General features: G+C 42.4%; 1 protein-coding gene across 7 annotated transcripts in view; it reads right to left on the bottom strand.

Annotated features, from left to right (window-relative positions):
* SPECC1 (sperm antigen with calponin homology and coiled-coil domains 1) overlaps positions 1 to 20,496 on the bottom strand; it is an 86,954-nt gene that overhangs the window by 39,852 nt on the left and 26,606 nt on the right. The window contains exon 1 of one of the 7 annotated variants that reach the window (XM_021524946.2): positions 14,673 to 14,818. The exons of the other annotated variants lie outside the window; for them this stretch is intronic. Coding sequence (XP_021380621.1) covers positions 14,673 to 14,712 — 40 coding nt within the window. The 5' untranslated portion in view covers positions 14,713 to 14,818. Of the gene's footprint in view, positions 1 to 14,672; positions 14,819 to 20,496 lie in introns of those variants that run through there. 7 annotated transcript variants of the gene reach the window in all.

Here is a 20,496-nt window from a genome sequence, read left to right as displayed (position 1 = left end):
TTCTACATCATGATGCATTTCTGATCTGAGCTCTCAGCACCTTCCACAGGGACATCCATAACCAGGAGAAAATGGATTATGGAATGAAGAACATTTCCCAATCCTCCAAGGTGAAACACACAGGATTGTTGTTCAGAAGTAACAACAGGCAGCACACCCAATGTAATTACAGTGGTAGCAGGCTAAGGGGATGTAGGAGGCAAACATTTTACCAGTCACAGGGGGACACGTGTGACATTATGGAATGAAGATTCAATACATTTATCTGCCTTTACATTCCATATGCTCTGAGATAACACATATCACTGCAGTAAAGCATAGCCTTGAATTTACATTTATTTTACTTGACCCTTAATTATACTAACAGTTCAAACACCTGCTTCCCCAGTCCCAGAGCAGAGGAGTAATCTCACTTGCGAAGTGACAACATTTGACTGCATAAACACCTTTGAAAATGTTTTAATTTCTGCCTTGAATTTATTTTTTAAAACTGGAGTCAATACAAAATTATTTGCCTCTGGCCTTTGTCCCATTTGTGTCCCACAACCTGCCCTTTTCTTAATCCTTCCCTCCACCAACATATTAATAACCCAAAGGTTAATGCCACGGCCTTCTGCTGTTCCACAGTGGTGTTAACAGAGAATGTTCCATTTAGTACCTTATTCCTCAATTTTAATCCTGTCATCTCTTAGGCAAACAACAATAAAACCACTTTTTCTTCCTTCAACATACTCAAAATTCCACGTAATTTACTCTTCCATAGTTTCAGTAGGTACTAAGCCTCCTGCACCATCGATGTAATTTAAGCACTGTCCGAGTCATCTCACAAAGCATTTCAGTCATGTAAGACTGAAGCATGGAGACAGATGCAGCTTTGGTGTGATGTTTTTAAACAATGGATACCTTATTTGAATTACAAGAGCAGGATAACTAACAAGAACTAAAAGAAAGCTATTCATAGCACCCTGCAAGTCATACATTTCAGAAAGGCAAACTGTTGCCTGCAGACAAGTTTGTCCTCTCACGAGGGATGTTAAAGCTCTCTCATTCCAGCTCCTGCTTTTGCAACAGATCAGCAATTTCACTGTCCCGTGTCTGTCATCCCTAAATCCACCTCAGAAAGGACAGTGCAACAAGAGACTGAAAAAAGAAATTGAGGACTAACTATTCAAAGACACCCTGGAAACAGAAGACAGAGGTGGTTCTGTCATTCTGGAATTCTGTCTTTGAATACCAGGATGTTTTAAATAAAATTTCCCATCTGAACAGAACTCCTGAGCCTTAGATAGAAAAGTGGTTCCTCGAGGCAAAGGTCACTATAAATCAAGTGGACTGGAAGCATTTATCACCATGGCTAAGTAAAGGGAATATTAACAGCCCACACTTGTACAGCAAATAAAAAGAATTATTAAACCATCCCACACAATTTTACTGTGCTCTGGCACTTGTGGTTTAGCTGAAATATGTTCTTTTAACAATTCTGGCTTTCAGCTCATCCTCTGGCTGTGACTTCAGCAGATCCTGGACTCGAGAGCACTTTGTCAGGCTTTGCCAGGATGTGCTGAGGATCCAGAGCAGCACCAGGAACACACAGCAACAGCCAGGCAAGGCAGGCAGGTACCTGCCCTGGGAAAGCTCCTGCCACCACTTTCAGTTTCTCAGTAAAACAATACTCACAGGAGTATCTTAATTTCATCTGGTTTATGACACCTGGTCTAGGACACCAAAATTCAGCTGTTTAGTGCCATTTCAGATGACCTTTAGGTATATTTAAAATACCTTCACTGCACTCTAAGATTTGGCAGCACCTGTAGGAGACTTGTCCCTTGCTCCAGAGGCAGACAGAGCAACTGGGATGTCTGAAGACACCTGAAGTGCCACCAGACATTGAACTGAACACGCAGACTCTTCAGATTTGCAAACCAGTGTTAGAAGGCAGATAACAGCAGCTTTTTTGTGCTACATTCAGAATTCCTCCAGCACCCTAGTACCCTTTAGCTGACTTCCAGCTACACAATGAATGATTTAACACAATGCATTAATATGGGATTCATGATGCCATCGATGTGAATTTAGTCACAGCCAAGTCACAAAAGATGGCATTAGCTTGGAGTCACCACACTCTCCATTGAGTTGCTGTGATAAAGCAGCACATGTTACGGGGAGCCTGGACATGTTTTCTGACATCTTTTGTCAACTCAGAGTAAAGTTTTCAAGAACCTAATTAACTTGGTGTTTAAAATCCATTTCTCAAAAGCAGATAAACCACTAAGACCTCAAAGATTAACTGAAAGCCTAGGGGACTTGGCAGATCCCTTTTACCCTGTTCCAGCATTGATCCTGAGATTGATCCTGAGGCTGATTACGAGTCAGTGAGGGATGGCCTTTGGGAAATGGAGACTGTACAGCACAGAGGAAGGATTGCTATACACTTGATTCCTTTAAAGCACTCTTTCATTAAAAGGTTTCAGTACACATCTGTTTTATTGAATCACCCTATTTTCTCCTGCCTTTTTCCCCCTCCTTTGTTTAAAGCAAATGAAACAGTCAAAAAACAACTTCCCTGCTGACCAGAGATCTTCTGATATCCTAACAGGAAACACACTGACACATTTCACAGTGGCATGAGGAAAAGCAAACATTGAGAAGTAGGGCAGACAGAACAGCAGCCCTTACCTGCACTGCTGGGCTACTTCATACAGCACCTAGAGACAAAATTCCTGCACATTCTGCCACACTGCTTAATCCCCCTATCCCAAAACCTCTGGGAATGGCAGTACAGCTTGTTAACAAATATTGAAGGTATTCACACAATTAAATCAAGCCATGAGGAAGATCTGAATCAGTCCTGAGAGCTTCTTGGGAACTGAAATATGAATGGGACTGGATTCAAAAGGCTGGAATTTCAAAGAGATGCAGGTGGCAAGGGACACCACCCAGCACCTACTGACATTTTCAAAACTGCTTGAGCTGTTTTGAACTTCACATTTGAGAGTGAAGTGGCTGAAACTTCTGCTCCACCATCAGCTTAGGCCAAAGTCAGGATAAAGAATGACACTCTTGTACTGTGCAAAGTATCATGGCTTGTTCTGCTTGGTACACAAAGGGAATGAGCTGAACGGGTTTGCAGTCAGCTTTCTTCCATGACAACAGCTCTGGATATTCCTTTGAATAATCCTCAAAAACTCAGAGGAGCACACCATTTTCCATCTCTTTCAGGGTAGTCCTACAGAAAGACAATGCTCTCTGCTACCTGGTGTTTATACAGCAGCAAACAAAGCAAAGCAAGGCTTGGCCAGTCGTGGCTCTTCCGAATTAATCAGTCTGTTTGCAGAGTATTAGTCACAGAGCCAACACCTTCACAGGTCAGCACCTCCTTGGGAAGGTTCATTTGTACTCCACCTAGCTTTAAAAAAAGACAAGAAGATGTCTCCAGAACAACAAATGTGGTTTTGATAATCCAGCACTAATTATATATAGAAGCTTCTGCTCCAATAAGGCCTTTTACTCACTTAGCAAATGCAGACAGAGTAATTAAACCATTAGCTTTTTTTCCTGAATCCTTTAATGGCCTGTTGGACTGTCTGGCCTGCCTGATTGCATTGTCTGTGGAACAGGCACAATATGCAACAGGAGGAAAGAGCTAAAAGGCTTAATGCAAAGATTTTGATCTATGTAATCATGGTGGAGAGTGTAGGAAAGCAACTCAGGTACTGATATTGAGATGGAGGATAAGAGACCAAAGAGAAATAAAAATTATATCACAAAGCACTAGGGAACAACAGTTGTCTGTACTGAAAAAGCTACACTAGCAAAGAAAAAAAGCAGCAATAAGCATCTTGATCTGAGTAATTCCTAATTTAAGACTAAATAGACCCCTGACATTTGAGCTGAACACTTGTTAAAGGTTGGCTGGTATTTTTTAGTTCTAAATACTAGTCTAGAGATCTGGAGTGCAAAAAGCACCCAAGAAAAGGTACTTTTGGTAACTTAAAGACTAAGTCATGACAAAGCTACTTGTCAGTGGCTTACATCTGCAGATGAACTATTGGTATGACATTCTTTTCAAGGGTGGCCACCAGAAGAGACTCTCCCATGGCAGGAATGTAACCAAATAGTAGAGACCACCTTATAGTTGAAGCATCACCATTTAGTTCAAATTTTAGCATCTAAACAAGTACTAAGAATCCAGAAAAGGCCCCAGTAAGTTTTATAGTGGCTTTAAAAGATAAATATGTCTGCTGCACAATTAAGGAATGATCACACACATTTTATTTTCAGCTTGTTGGATTCACCTGATTAATAGCTCTGTCATTTTCCCCTTGCAGAGAAAGTCACATTTAATTCTTCCAGAAAAGTGTTAAAATGAAAATAGAAAAAGATCAGCTCTACTCAGTATCTGGTGGTGCCAAGCTCAGCACAGCCACAAGAACTGAATTTCAAGTTCATTTTGTCACAGCTCAATTCTATTACAGTGAAAACAAGGTCGCATTCAGAAGGTAAATGAGACAAGATCTGATCAAAACCCTGCTCACAAAGTCTCATTGTGAATTTCAGCTGACTTTTCCTGCTCTTTATGGGCCTGTTCAGAGACAATTCCTCTCTGAATAGCAGCAAGAATAGTTAAAATCTCTTTACCCTGAGAGACCCACCAGCATCCACACAAAAGAGTCCCTCTTAACATTTCTGATGCTGTTTACTTGAGTTTCCTGAAAGTTTTTAAACTGAAAATGAAAACTCAAGCTTGGATATCCCTGTTTTGAGTAAAAGTATAAAAGTACAGAAGTACAAAAGCAGTGCAGGCTCTACTGTAAGAGGCCACTTTTGCCCCCAAACCTCAGGACCAAAGATCCATCAGGAAAGCTGATGGCTGAGCTGAGAGACAAGAACTGCTCAGTCTTTGCTCCCACAAACACAAACTTCTCTTTCTCATCTGCTCAGGAGTCAAGGAGCACCCAAGGGGCTTCACAAGGCTCTGGCACCAGGAGAATCATGAGGTGCTGCTGTGGTCACCCCCAAAATGAGGGACACAAACCCCACGGAATTACCAACACTGGTGCAGGTCACAAGTGGGGTGGAATCTCCCCCTGAGCTGCTTTGGATTTCTGGAGTACCCAGCAACCTGGCATAACAAACACTGAGCCATCCAAAACCAATGTTCAGGGAAACTCTATATCCTACACTTGCTGGAAATCCCTATGGTAAACTCAACACTACTTTTTTTGGAACTGTTAATACCACTGGGCCTGCCAAAAACTTTATAGTCATGTCCAAGTTATACCCTTTGTCTAGCCCCCACAAAAGAATGACTAAAACTTTCAATGTGTAGCATTATCTTGAAATTATTCTGGTGAAAGTTACAGAAATAGGGAATTCTCCCTTTTTAAAACTAAGTACCCCTACTTTCTGGTTTTAATGCAAATTTGTAATTTCTACAACCATCACAGGTCATTATTAAAAAAATACATAATTTTTATATTCCTTAAGGGGGGCTTGACTCTATATACTTGTGACATTAGCATACCAAAATTATTGGGATTTCTGTGTACCATGACACTTCCTGATTTTGTTTGTTCTGGAACATTTCCTGCCTACGCACCTGAAAAAACAAGACAGGATCAGGTATAATCACCTCATACCTACAGCCAAATCAATTTTAAGCCAAACTATTATGGTAGTTTTTTAGACAGCTGTTAAAAAAAAAAAATCCATAAATACAAATTTTTCTATGAAGAGGGACAAAATCACTGCTGTTTCACTGAAACAAGATTTTTTGTTTGATTTGGTTGGTAAGTTTGGAGTTTCCTTAGTTTTCCTACCTGCTAGATCTGAGGCTTCTGCTTTCCAGAAGGTTTTTAGCAACTGCTCTGGGGAACATCCTTGGAGTTAATAACACATCCCCCAGAATGTATTTTCAGGAAAAGCAGGGATTTGCTTAAAGATAAAGCAGAGAAATATTTTTCGACTCCTATGGCTGTACTAGGAATATTTCTGAAATAAATCACCACTAGGTACACTAAGAATCCCAGGGTTTTCCTTGATCCTAGCTTGCAAACAAGCAGATAATTATGCTCAGCTCAGAAAGCAGCTTCCCTGCTAATCTAGCCCAGAAGTCCTTCACTCAGCCATTGCTGGGTTAACAGTGGTGATAAAACAGCTGTGCTTCCATTTCTGGAAAATACAATTATAATGGATAAAATACCAGTGTTGAGTGTTTCGAGAAGTACAGGAAATTAAAAAGCAAACAAAACTAACCAACCCTAAATCTAACCATACCAACTCAACAGTGGCTGTCAGTAGATGTGCTCCTCCATGCACAGTGGTTGTCCCAACTGAAGGTGATCTGTGGCTCAAGCTAATGAAGGAGTTTCCTAAAACCTCATGGTCCAAGAATCCAGTTGGAAGGAACAGTGAGAACCCTGTTCCTTCCAGACAAGACAGGTGCTGGGGATCACTCCTCTCACCATCAAAATCTGACATCTCTCCACAAACAGGAAGGATTATAAAACAGATTATAAGGGATTATTAAAACAAACAGATTATAAGAGCGGAAATGCTTAATATCCAACATTTTCACAATTAGCAGGTAATTTACTCAGCCTGTTTAACTGTTCAGGAGGCCATGCTATGGACTGAATCATGGAACTGATAAAGAGACCTGAATGGGGCTGTATCACACTTCTCTTTCTTTGTAGAGGTGGATCCTGCTTTAATTTCTTGTCCTTGCCACTGAGGGAGCAGAGCCATCACAGAGGAAAAGAACCCAAAAATGCCTCTCCAAGCACTGCTGTGGAGTGCTCTGTGTCAGGAATCCACTATCCCAAACCTCCAGCTTGGGAATGCTGCACCACACTCCCAAAAGACCAGCGCTGACCGAGCCTAAAGAACTTCTTTCTTAATGAATTCCCAAACCCTGCTAATCCAGAAAGACGGGGGGAAAAGGGATCAAAAATGGAAACATGAAAGGAGGTTCCTCTTCCTCCCCTAATAAAAGCTAGCAGCTCATTTTTTTAAATTGTTTGCTTAATGCTTAATAAGCAGTTTGCATTGCACTGGTGTTACAACTGCCTTTTGTTTACTGAATTGTGATGGCCACATAATAAACCCAGTTTTATTGTCATTTCCAGCCTGCTTCTGTGAGGGGGTGGGGAAAGGACTCCATAGCTCATCCAGAGCTTTAGCTCAGCCCAGGACAGAGCTAAGGGAGCTGGAACAGCCAATACTGGGAGCTGGGCTGAAATCATCAGAACTATCAACACAGGATGAGACACATCAGGAAAATAAATGAGACAGAAGGGGAGAGGAGAAAGCTCATAACATAATGAGATATTAATCTATAAAACATTGCCCACTTCAAAGCAGGAAGAGCTTTAACTCCTTGGTTTAAAAAAGCTTTTAATTAAAGGATCAGTCAAAGATTTTCCAGAGTCAAGCAGCCTCAAAGAAACTATGTGTGGAGGAGGCTGAGAGTAATTCTTAACATGATTAGTCCATTCTTCAAACTCAACAAGGTTTTATGAAAGCATTTCTCAAGATTGAGAAGATAAGGATTGTGGAAATATCCTCAGCCCCTCAAAGAGGGGTTCTTCCCTTCTGACACCTCCATCCTTATCAGCTTTTTCTCTGGAAAAACATATTCAGAGCTCTATGCCTCCCACCTCATGGCAAAATCGATTGTAATCCTAAAACCCATGGCTTTGGGTTAAGCAAAGTTACTGCCATGGACTTTAGGAGGCCCAACTTGAACTATTTCTGTGCATTGCTCTAGTCAGCTGAAAACAGGCTGTTCTGAGCACACAGCCTTCCATTAGACAAAGGTCTAAAAGCCTTTGAAGGTTTAAATGAATTGCTCCACTTTTCTGGATCACTCTTTCCATTCAAGGAATGTTTCCAGACAGGGATGGACATGACACCACCACCTTATCCCCTCCCAGCATTACAGCTGACACTGCATGCTCTGGGGAACAAGACTTTGAACCACTTCCCTTTGGTCAAATGATTTTTAAATGCTTTTTTCTTTTCTGAAAAAAATCCCAGGATTTTGACAGTTTAGCCTTAAATAAGAAAAATTAAGCGTTCTCTACAGGCTGCAATTTAGCAGCTATTTCACATTATTACAGAAAGACAACACCAGGGCTATTGCACTCTGGAGGAGCTTTCCCAGCAGAGAATACCAATCCTGGAATGACTCCTGTTCATGAAATCTCATCCCCTCTTACCAGCTTTTAATTATGACTAACAAACCTCATGCTGAGTTGGTTCTGTTCTGCACAAGCACAGGGAATTACCTCTGTTTTATTTCAGGAATCATAAGCATTTTTGTCTAGGAGAGTAAGTAATCACTTATAATTTTGAAAGTCTTTCCTGTATTGCAGAGAACTCAGTTCCTGCCAACAAATTTATCATTATCCACACCCTTGTGGAAATAACCCCTATAAAAGGGATTATATGAGCATAATTATTTGGTATCACAAGGATTTCTACATCTTCAGTATAGATACTGCAATGGCAAAATGCAGATCTTTAGGGTGTGAAAAATACAAAATAATATCCTCCAGATGCAGGGAAGAAGCCACCTTTGCATTCTACATATTTCAGACTAATTAAACCAGATTTCTATCCTTAGTATAGGATGGGATTTCTTAATTCAGTTGGGGAAGAAAGAAAAGTCATCCAACATCAGTAAAATGTGTCAGAGGATTAACTGCACCCTGCCCCTAAAGCCATTTTTATTCCATACATTAATAAATATGATTTCATTGAAGTTGCTGGTAAAATTCTTATTTGCCTGAGTAGCAATGATTTCTAAAACTTAGCACCAAAGCATCCATCAGGAAAGGAATGTGAGAGGAACATAACTCTGCTCATGGGATATGGACACATTTGCTTTGCTCCTAACATTTTTCCTAAGCAACTGAATAAATTCCAACCAAGATACGAAACCTACAGAGCTGGTAACAAATGGAAAATATATGTCCCTGTTTCAGCCAACACATCCCCTACACATGCTCAGAACTGAACCATGCAAACTCATGTTAGCCCTGTGCTTTCCCAAGAGTGCATTTTTCCAGTGATGAATATAAAATTTGCCTGTAAGAGCTTCAAATGTAAATTTTGCTGCTGACAAAAATATAGAGCTTGTTAGCTGTGTGCTCCAGAGCTCGATGAAAAGGGCAGGAAGCTGCAGCTCTGATGTAATTTATAGCTGAGAGAACCGACCCATGATCACACAGCACTCAAGGGCAGAGTGCTCTGCCTCAGAACATGCAATCCATATCTATTATGCTTGTGGAAAAACATTTCATGAAATATAATAGATGGAACATTCCAAAGAGATCTGTGAACACATGCCTGCTTTGGATTACAGGAAGAAAAAAAGTTGATGCACGGAAAATCTAACGCTGTCTATTACCATCATCAGAGATCTCAGTTTTAGATCATCTCCAATCATCATCCTCAAATTGCTTGGAGATACAGAATGGGAAAGTATTAGAAAATAATGAAAATAGCAAATATTTGTCCATCTTCTACTGTCAGTCTGTGAGAATCACAGAAAAATCAAATTAAGTTATCCTCAAGCAATTCAGTACAAACAAAATCAGAAAAGTACTCTTGCCTCAGTTACAATCTCATGTTGTTTTGAAAACTACATTCCCTGTGGAAATCAGATTTTATGAAGAGTAAATTAGTTAACTGGGGAGGAATTGTAAAGAGAATATAATAATTTTTTCAGATTATTTTGCTGAAATAATGGTAAAAGGTCCAGAACACAGGACTGCTTCCAAATAAACTCCACAGTACCTCCAGGGCTCTGGCAGCTTTCAGTGGGAAGACCAACAGGCAATACATGCTCAGATTTCTTTGGTCAGCTTTACAACTTCAAGATCTTGAGGAGCCAAACACAGCCCAAACAAAAAGAAGCAGGCTTCTCTTTTTCTCCAGCATTATTCCCTTCTCCATTCACCCTTTTCCCTCTTTCAAGTAATTTAATGCTGTGTCAGAACCAATACAACCACAACCATCCCTTGGCTGTTTCCTTGTCACTCCGCAGCTGTCAAACACATTAACTAAACTGATGAAAAAATCATCAAGAAAATTAGCCTTTACATTTACTATTACATTAGATCTACCACTGGTAGGTCCTAAAATATCACCAGCACTGGGGCAAAAGCACAATGCAGAGCTCTGGACCTACAGGACAAGTTCTTACTGACCAGCTCATTCAGCAGGATTCCCAGAAGCTCCCTGCCTTCCTCCAAAAATGGCTTTGTTTTGCTGATGGGAATTAATCTCACACAAAATGCATAAACCACATCCTGCTGTCTGCCATGCCCTAAAAGTTCTTGTAAAAGCTGTCATCCTGCCCATGGAGAAAGCACTCCCACTCAGCACATCTCCCAGCCAGAGCAGAAAACTGCAGGGAAGTCCCTGTAGTGTAGGAGAGCTTATTGATGATCTTTTCCACTAATTTAGCCTTCATTAGCCTTTCAACTTGGAATCAGGGGACCTCAGGTTATCACTGAACACTGCCTCAGATAATTCCAGAGGTAAATTACTCACACTCATGACTAAATTCCTCTAAGAGGTCAGTCCAGACTGTGACTGTTCCTGTTTCACTGGCCTGGGAGCAGAGGGGACATTGCCACTGACTGATGTACTTGTCAGTCTGTCAGTCCTTCTGAAATGATTTCATCATGTCAGTCCTGTCAAGTCACCTCACGAGACCAATCAACAGAGCTGGCCCTCACTGGCCTTGGAAGAAAAGCTTAAGTCAAGTAAAAATTACTCTCCAGGGGAAGATAAAGTTCTTCAATACCAGTTTAATCAGCAGTGTGTTACTACTCTGAAAAATGAGAGCATTTGTAAACCCCCCATGCAAGAATGACTTGTGGGAGGAAGAGGTGACTAAGGAATTAAACTATCCAGTGGAGAGCAAATTGTGGTTTGTTGGCTCCACTGGGAACAAAAGGTCTATGGCTCACTGCCCGAGCTCCAAGAGGACATGACTTGCAGTCGGTATTTCCATGGAAGCTGTTATGTGATTCATTAGCTTTGCTGGCCCCTCTCTCCTCCCTCCCTTCTCCCCACACCATCATTAAACTCATCTGGTCTCTTGAGCTCTTGCTTGGCAAAAATGGTGTTCTGACATCCAAGGGAGTTAAAATGAACTGCTCCCATGTTTGGGAGAAAGGGAGAGAGGCAGATGAGGGAGACTAAAGAGAGCACCCAGAAAAGATCTGACTACACACCCTGAAAACAAAGAACAGAAATGGCAAGAACGTGTATTTCTACAAAAGCATTTATCTTGAAAGTTTCCTATGTTTTACACTGAAAAATCCCTCCCTCAAACTCAAATGAAGTCACCCCTGGGCCAGGACAAAACAGACATAAGAAAACAGATCAATACTGACTCAGTGCATGCACTGACACTTGATATTCTCATCCAAGCCATGTAAGCATGTTTTACAAATAAACACAATCCCAAAAAAAGCCTAACCCTTGGATAACCCCACCCGTCACCTTGTTCCAACAAGAGAAGTTAACATTTCCCATTCAAGCCATTCTTTCACGAAAGTTGTTGTGGGTATTGAGTCATTTTTTCCCACCTCTTCCCAAAGATATTCATCATCTATCACCTGCAGATGTTTAGAGGATAAACAACCCCCCTATCACCGTGTCAACCAGTGTCAAAGATGGTCAGTGCTCCTGTTCAGAAATAACAGGAGGCCTCCCTGTTTCCAAGGCAAACTATGTTTGAGAGGCTTTCTCCCAGTAAATACCGTGCACTGGATAACTCTGGATTCTTCCATACAACTCCCAGAAAATGTTCCAGCTATTCCACAGGTGCTCTGGCCTCTGTTTGTATACACTCCTTCCTTTAGCTTGGGTAGCCAGTTTCAAAAACAGAAAACTCATTCTGCTGACAAACTGCTGCAATATTCACTCATCTTTCACATATTTTTCTGTACTACTTTATAGGTGTTTTCACTCTAAAACCTCCACTGGTTTTAAGAATATTCAGAACACTGGGCAAACCAATGACTTGCAAGGAGCAGAGTTTTGGCAAAGTAGTGATGCAAACTTGGGTCATGCACCACAGAGTTCTCACAAATGATTGTACAAGCTGTTTAAAGTAAGTTTTAAATTAGACGCTAGGAAAAGCCAATAGAATTTAATGTTACTACAAGCAATCCTCTCAAATCCTTGTTAGACACTCTTAGGGAGATGGAGATTAATTTGAGATGATATTGGGCTCTTAAGAGTTTTGTCTTCAGTTCAAAACATTCCCATCAGACACCAGCAGTGGATTTCTTTCCTCTGTCTTCTCCTCGCCACAGTCCCTTGCTCAGTCAGTCCCAGTTCTTTGATTCTCCTGTAGAATGTGTTAACTTTCAACTGCTCAGCCCAGAGGCAATAATTTCCTTCCTGTTCCTGGACAGCACTGACCAGCCCACCCAGAATTTACACTTAATAAGAAAACCCATTAAAGTACATAATACTCTTGTAAATATGTGAAAATAAATATTTTACTTGAAATGATAACCTATATCATAACAGGATCAGATTTTTAAAGACTTCAGTGCCCACTGACAACAAGAAGAGGAACAAAGCTGCCCCCAGCACCCCAAGATGGTAAGTTTGGGATGAAAGACTTAGAGATGAGCCATAAGATATCCATAAAGTTTCCTAAGAAGGTAGACAAGATGACCCTGAATGTCATGCTCAGGGAAACAGGTCAAATTGGCTGTCTGCAACTAAAGCTGGCTCATGAGCTGGATCAATAAAGCAACCCATTCCTGGGGTTTAGTCCGGTTATTCCAAAACACAAGCTTAGAAGTACCACAGTTGTTCAAGATATTGGTGTTCCTGAATGAGAGCTGAATTAAGTTCACTCAAGCAGAAACAAAAACTCAGAGATACTACGACGTATCACATTCTGATGTGAGAAGCAGGTTTTTGCATCCTAGCTGTCAAAAACACAATCTCCGAGTGCTGAGCTCTCACACACAATAAGGACTATGCTGTCAGAATTTTTTTTCTTTTTGTCAGCAGGAATGTTCCTGACTGTTTTTCATGGTTAAACATTGGAGTTTTGAACACTGAAAACACTGGTTTTCAGTCCTACTCATGAATAGTGAGGACTTTCAAACAAGACCTACTCCAGCCTGCACTTAAAAACTAGGAATAGTTTAAAAATTGCTTAGGTGCAACACAAGTATAACTCTTTTCAATAAAAATATAAATCAGGAGAAAACAAAGAACAAAAGATTTTTCAAACCCACAAGGGGTCTGCACGCTCATTTATCATCTGTGTTAACAGCAAGAAGCTGTTCAAAATGGCCCTGCAAAATCAGAGTCTGTTTGCTCCAACTGATCAGAAGTGAGCAGTGTATCTCCCCGGGCCATTATCCAGCTCTCCCTTAGTTTATTAGCAGTACTACCCCTCCTAAATGACACTTTTAGCTCCAGCAAAACTTCGCTGGCTGGCAGTGGCCAGCAGATTTCAGGGGCTGGGGATGTAGGCAGCCACGTTCTCCAGCCTGAAGTTTAACTTTCCCTTAGGGCAGCATTTCTTCTGGTGACTGGATACTGGCAGCTTTTGTGTTCTTCATTAGCCCGGTGATTAACATAGTGCTAGAGAGTTCTCACTACACCTCACTGCTGTTCCAGCACTCGCTGGAAGATCTATTGTGAGATCCCCAAGCAGCAATGTAGCCCCGGCTAACAATTCCAGAGATCAGGTACATTTGTATTTGCTCCTAGAACAATACCTACATACCAACCCGAAGTCACAGAAACCCCTGCTGAAGCAATAACAACTTTAATGGGATTTTGTGAATGAAATTCCCATGGCAACAGCAAGAAACAGAGTGCTAGGAAATACAACCGATTGCGGTTTTATGTGTGTTACAGGGCTCTAAATTCGGGAAGAAACTGAGAAATAAGCAGCAGAAAATAGTGGACCTACGGGGTTTCCCCTCTCACTCAGCATTCGAGAAACAAGCTAAATAAACCAGAAGGCAAGCGAAGCAGCACTACAGCATCAGGAACAAATTAGCAGCTGTGCTGGTGTATGGTGCAGACATTTGGCACACGGGGAATGCGATCTACCTGATACCAGCTTTGAGCTTTCTATGAAATCTGCTCCTGATTAACATGCAGAGCACTGCACTTCTGAAAGGACAATGGTGGGAGACCTTCCACAAAGGCATAATTTTAAATTCTAAGGCCTGGAAAATTTCAGGCCTCAGGCCACGAACAATGGTGAAGGCTAACACAGCCAGGCTGCAGATCCTGACAAGTTCTATGTACATCACTACATCGGCTTTGTAACTTTTTAGCTGCATCATGCAGACTATGCCAAGAAAAAGAAGAAGAAAAAAAAAATCTGTCAGCGAGCAGGGTCCCTCCCTTGCAGGCATGCAGCTCCAAAGGATTCCTTTCAGAAAAGCTCCGTAAGGACGGTGCTGTGAGCTCAGGTACGGAACGGCAATAAAGCACATTTACGAACAGCAGCAGTGTCCCCAGCAGGTGAGAAGCCACCAGCACCGGCTGTGACAAGAGCCCCGTGTCGGCTCACCGCCGCGAACACAACGCCATCGCCGCGGTGCCGCCGCCCCGCCGCCCGCACACACACACACACACACACACACACACACACACACACACACCTTGCTCGTGCTCCTCCGCTCTGCCCGGCTGGTTGCCCATCTCCTCTGCCCGCCCGGCTCCTCCCGAGCTCCCTCAGGCCGCCGGCGCCGCGCTCATGCCCGCTGCCAGCGCGGAGCCGCCGCGGCCGGCTGCGCCCGCTCCGGCGGGGAGCGGCGGCCGCGCTCGCAGCTGCTGGCGGCCGAGCCGCGCCGCGGCCCCGCCGAGCCGGCTGCGGCGCCGCCTCCTCCCGCGCCCCGGCCCCGCTCCCGGCCGGGCTGGGCGGCAGCGAGCGGGGCAGCGCCGGGGGACACCCAGCGGCCGCCGCGGCAGCTGCAGCTCCGGCCGGGCCGCGGCTCCGGCAGCCAGCGAGGCTCCAGCGGCGCCGCGAGCGGAGCCTCCCTGCCCCGAACAGCCGTGCCGGAGGAGGGGGAATAGCAGAGAGCCCCTTCCCGGCAGCGTTTCTATTTGCTTAGGGTATTTCTAAGCAAAACGCTGAGACGCGGCTGGGGGAGAAGGAGGGCAGAGGGACCCTCAGCAGACACCTGAGCAGCCAAATATCTCCAAAGCAAAGCCAACATTAATTTTTCCCCAGTTTCACCACCCGAAGCATGCTTACCATGGAGCAAACAGACTCTGCCCACAGATCTAACTACGCTGCTGAGCACAGCAGTGACAAGGGCAGCTCCTAACTGTCACAAAAATGAGAGGACCAATTTCAGAGATGCTCAGCATCTCGTGAAAACACAGATACCCAAAGGATGCTGAAATGCAGACCGGACTCCTCTGAAAACCTGACCATGATTGTGAGCATGAGCCCTTTCTGACAAGTCCCATCCATCAGATCTGTTCTGATATCCTCTGGGGCTATTCCTGGGTCAGCAGAGCACCCCCAGCTGCCCTCAGCCTCTGCTGGTGCTGAGAACAGCACAGCAGGCTCACATCCCTATTATATTAAAGAATCTACAGGATTCAATGAGTACCATTGAAACCTATTTCTCTTTATTGAGGTAAGGATGTGGTGTTTTGCTCCTGAAAGTCTATTACAGAGATTTCCAAATTTTCCCTTATGTTAATGGAACAACAATCAAACCTGACAGCCAGAAGCACATCTAGACCTTCAGCCACAAACTGGAGCAGATTTCACACCATATCTCTATCATCAATATTTTTGCCTGTGACTGGCACTGCAAGAACAGCTGCATAGGACAGGCCCACCCAGAGCCTGGCCAACGGCACATCCTTCCAAAAAATCAAGATGCTCCACACTCATGGAGCCCTGATGTACATGGGAAACAAGGATACTGAATGACTCCAGTGATCAATTTCTCTTATGTGGATAATTAACAGAATCCTCTTGCGTCTTGGTTAAAAACAAATTCAGAAATAATAAACTAGTGGGTCTCCTAGGCTCAAAACAACCTGAAAATAAAACACGAAGAATTAATCTATCTAGTTGTGAATCCATCATTTCAGATAAAGTATCTGGAGACCATTCAATATGACAGAAGCACAATTTTGCTAATATTTCAGTATAATAGAATGAGTTCATTGTCAGTCTTCAGCTTTCCATTGTTCTTCCTCTGACACTTTATAGATGAAGTGAAAAGTTTTCATACAGCTGTCTCTATCTGGATGACATTAAAAAACTCCTGTCTGCTTCTGTCTTATGACATGTCAAACACAAAACGCTTTGTTTAATGAATAAGCCATCAAAGTTCTATAAAAAGGATTCAGTCATAGTGCATTCTTTCTCTAAAAGTCATCTTATGATCTCTTAAGTCTTGTATCTTACTATGGTGGGTACTCAGCCTGCCCTTTCCAAGGTACAGATGCAAACTTCCTCCAGCTGTTGTTGAAATGTATCTCCCACAGATTTTCTTCTATTATAGACTAAAGAGTGACTTCTGCTTTTCTTCAACAGGACTCACCTGAGGGGCTGCATTAGCTGTTAGAGTCTGTTGGGCTGATAAATCCTGAAGCTGAGCATTTATTACTTCATCACTTGCTTTCTATTTCTGTAATCACAAAAGGGAATAGTGTAACAAGGTCCCAGTGCAGCGTTGGTGCAAGCCTGGAGCAATTATAAAATGTAATCACTGACTCAGAGCAAACACACCTGAAATCTGAGCACTGTAGAAGAATCAGGAACTGTGGAAGAACCAATCTGTTATTTTTGACAGTGGCACGAAATGTAAGTCAGAACATTTTAACACCATGATAGGGAGAATGATGTCAGGCCAAAAACTTCTAGCCCAGGTCCAAAATGAAAGGTAAAGCATGAATTTTTAAATACAGCTACAGCCTGAGCAGAAGGTATAGATAAGAGATTACTGCTTAGGGAGCTTGCAGCTCAAGCTGAGGAAAAAGGAGTAACAGCAAGCATGACATGGGGACCAGGGAACAAATCACAGCAGATGCATGGCTTAATCCTTAGGCAACTATTTGTTATCTGAACATTTTACATTACTTTCCCTTCCTCTTCAGTAATAAAGGTATAAAAAAAGAATGAATCCATTTCAGCTCTACAAAGCAGATTAGCTGGTCTCTTCCTAAGCATGAAGCTTGACTCATCCCCTTGCTCTTTTTTGAACTGCCAATAAAACTTCACAAACATTCCTTTCCTATATAGTGAGAATGGGAATTAATTATTGAAGGTGTGATGTACATAATTCTTTCAACTCCTTAGTCAAATGACAGGACTTGCTTGCCAGGCATAACTTTCTTTGCATCCTACTCATAACACAGCAAATAAATGAGTGTAATTTCTGTTCAAGTTGCAATCCATGCTCACAAGAACAAGTGTGAAGGTGCCACCAAATCTCAGATTTGCAGTGGCCAGGTACTTGACCACAGTCTCTCCAGAAAACTGAGGTCTAAAGAATTTACAGATAGTGATGCTGGACTGAACTGAATGGGCCCTAAGTGTGGACATCATGAACATCAGAGTTCACACTATGACACTCTCCATTAATGCTAAAGATTTTACGAGCACCAAGTACATAAGTAGCAAGGAAAAGAAATCTTCAGAATCTATTATTCCCAGTAGTGGACCTCAAAGAATTAGGAATATAACATCTAGAGCTGAATCCCAGATGAACAAAAGGTTTTTTAAACCATGCTAAGAAACAAGCTTTTTGTAGTGAAGATATTTGGTGAGGTCACAGTTCATGGCACAGAACCAGAGCCTTCCAGGAACCTATCTGAGATGGAGCTGTCAATCCCTCCCCTCTTGCTCTACAGTGTTAAAATCTAATGTAAGCCAAAAGCTGATGAAAAAAAAAAAAAAAAAAAAGTGGAAAAAAAAATACTACAAGGAATGCCAAGCCCTCCCTGATCTGCATACTTGTCAGACCAGGCCAGCTTTGCGTTCCTTTCCTTCTCCCTCCTGTTCTTTAAGTACAAACACCATGGCCCTCTGCCAAGGCATTCTGGCTGCAATAGATTTAGGCCCAGAGAATTTGTGTTAAGGATCATTTCTCTTCAAACTGGCTGAAGGAAAGCTGATAATTAACCTAGGGCAGGTAGTCAGAACAGGGTTGTGTTGACTTTGCTGAACAACTTCAGTAAAGAAGCCTGAAAAGACATGAAAACAAGCTGGGAGATCCTAGATTTGTGCTATTCCTGGAGCATCCAGGCATGCTCCCCTCTGTTCAGGTGTCCCTAGGAAGGCTTTTGGGATCACCACAGGTCCCTTACAGCTGTAATTGCCTTGAGCCAATTAACTGTCAACAATTTAATGAGTTAAGTCGCTGCAGCCTTCAAGACTCAGCATTTCAGTATCCCTACCACACACTGAATCCTCTGAGCTGGCTCAGGTCCCAGAGGGGCTCACGTGTGCCAACAAAGTCATTCTCAGGAGAACACACAGAGAAAAGGGTCTCTTTCACAGGTGGTTTTAACAAGAAGCTGAATGCAGAATCTCTGAATGTGCTAACAGATTCAGCACAGGAAATGTAAATTCTGCAGTAGATTAGGACAGCAAGAAAATTTGAAAAAGGGCACATTCTGCAGACAGTGTTGTCAGCAGAAGTTAATTCCTACTTGTTTAATAATGCAAGATGACTGCAGCCAGCCTGTGAATGCCTCTCAAAAAGCCTGTTATCCATAACAGGATCAGGTGTCAGAAATCCTACCACACAGCCTGTAAAGGCATTGGTCTCACTACACAGCCAGTTATCAAAGAGGAAAAAGATGCCTGGAGAACAGTCAAGTGAAGCAGCCCCCATTCCCAGCCATTCCAGGATGCACAACTGTCCATGGCTTACAGAGGGAAAGAGCAAAGCTTCAGAGGACATGAAAAACAACACAGCAATAAACAGAATACAAGAATATTTTCAGCAAAGGCATCAGCAATGAACAACTGTATTTGCAGGCTGTGGGAAGGAAAAAAAAAATCCTTGTAAGAAGAAGTAAGAGAAAGAAGTAAGAGAAACTTGACAAGTAGCAGCCATAACCTAAATCTGGAATGCCAAATTTGATCTACCTCAAATGTTGAGCTTTCCCTTCAGAGGATAGTGGGTGAAATCTTCTAAACTGGTGCTGAAACAGTCTGACTATTTGACACCTGGGGAAATCACACACAGAGGAAACATTTTGCTAAGGAATTCCAGGGAGGTTCAGGTTCATATTTCTAGCAATATGTTAAACATCCTTGCATATATTTATAGGTGTGTGTAGATGTCAATATGCATATCCAGCTGCATGTAGAGCTCTGGATGTAAATGCAGACACATTTCCATTGCTTTGCATGTTAAATTCCTGCAGCACTTCTTGCCAATTTGAATGAGAGCCTGACAAAGCAATATTTTGAGTCTTCCTTTCCTTTTTATACCACTTTTGGAGCTAGAATCTCTTTGTAAGAAAGAATAATTATGCAAGAACTGTGTCTTGTACCTGCAAGGGGGAGCAAAGTGCAAGTGGCTTTGCAGATAAGGTTTTGAAGCGTATTTACAGCTCTTGGGAAAGCCCAGATGAGCTCAGCCATGTGGTTGCAGTGGAGCCTGGTGGAACAGAACATACCGATCTCATTAGTGTCCCTCACACTTGGCACTATCGTTCACAAGAAAAATGAGACAGTAACGAGCCTGAATGCAAAGTGCAGCAACCTCTCCCAAACCTATAGCAGTGCTTTGATGTGACAGATCATAAAAAGCAGGCGCTGTCAAAAGCTGATGTATGGCAGAGTAAAAGGGCCCCAAGGTCAGAGAGCTGTCCTTCAATAGAAATCACTTTCCTTTTTCCTGTCCTAATTGGGGTGCATTAGCATCTTATGAACTGCTAAATTGTCAGATTTTTTTTTTTTCCCAAGGATTTTTTCTTTTTTAAGGAAAGCTTTTATTTAAAAGATGCTTTCTTGAATTTTCTGACCATGGAGGGACAGCTTCTGGTCTGCATTAGTTTCACATTAACCTAAATTTTTACCCCACATCAGAAAGTGGCAAACAGCAAGCAGAGAATTTAGCTGAGAGAACACAGTAAATGTGATAGAGTCCATATATTACTATCAAATAACAAGCAGAAAATGACAATTCTGTGAATGTCCAGGAAGCTCTGAAATCTGTAGCATGACACATTTTCAATTTTGCTGGGTTAAGAAGCATATCTAATGAGTGCTATGTGCAATAAAAGCACACACCAGTCTCCCTCCTGGAATCAGCCACAGGTGAACAAGTCTCACCAGTGATATTCAAACTTTCCCAGCACTAACACCAGTGCTGGCAGGGACCAGTTGGCCTCATTTAGTTAAAGCCTTTCTTTTCTGAATACCAGCACTATCTACACAGAAAAGCTGCAAGCAGCTGCTTCAGAGAGAAATCAAGACTTCTTTTCACATAAACTACATGA

This window comes from Lonchura striata, chromosome 20 (genome assembly GCF_046129695.1).
Source record: "Lonchura striata isolate bLonStr1 chromosome 20, bLonStr1.mat, whole genome shotgun sequence".
Taxonomy (NCBI): Eukaryota; Metazoa; Chordata; class Aves; order Passeriformes; family Estrildidae; genus Lonchura; species Lonchura striata.
The sequence above is the reverse complement of the archived record's forward strand: the minus strand, read 5'-3'. Positions and strand labels throughout refer to the sequence as shown.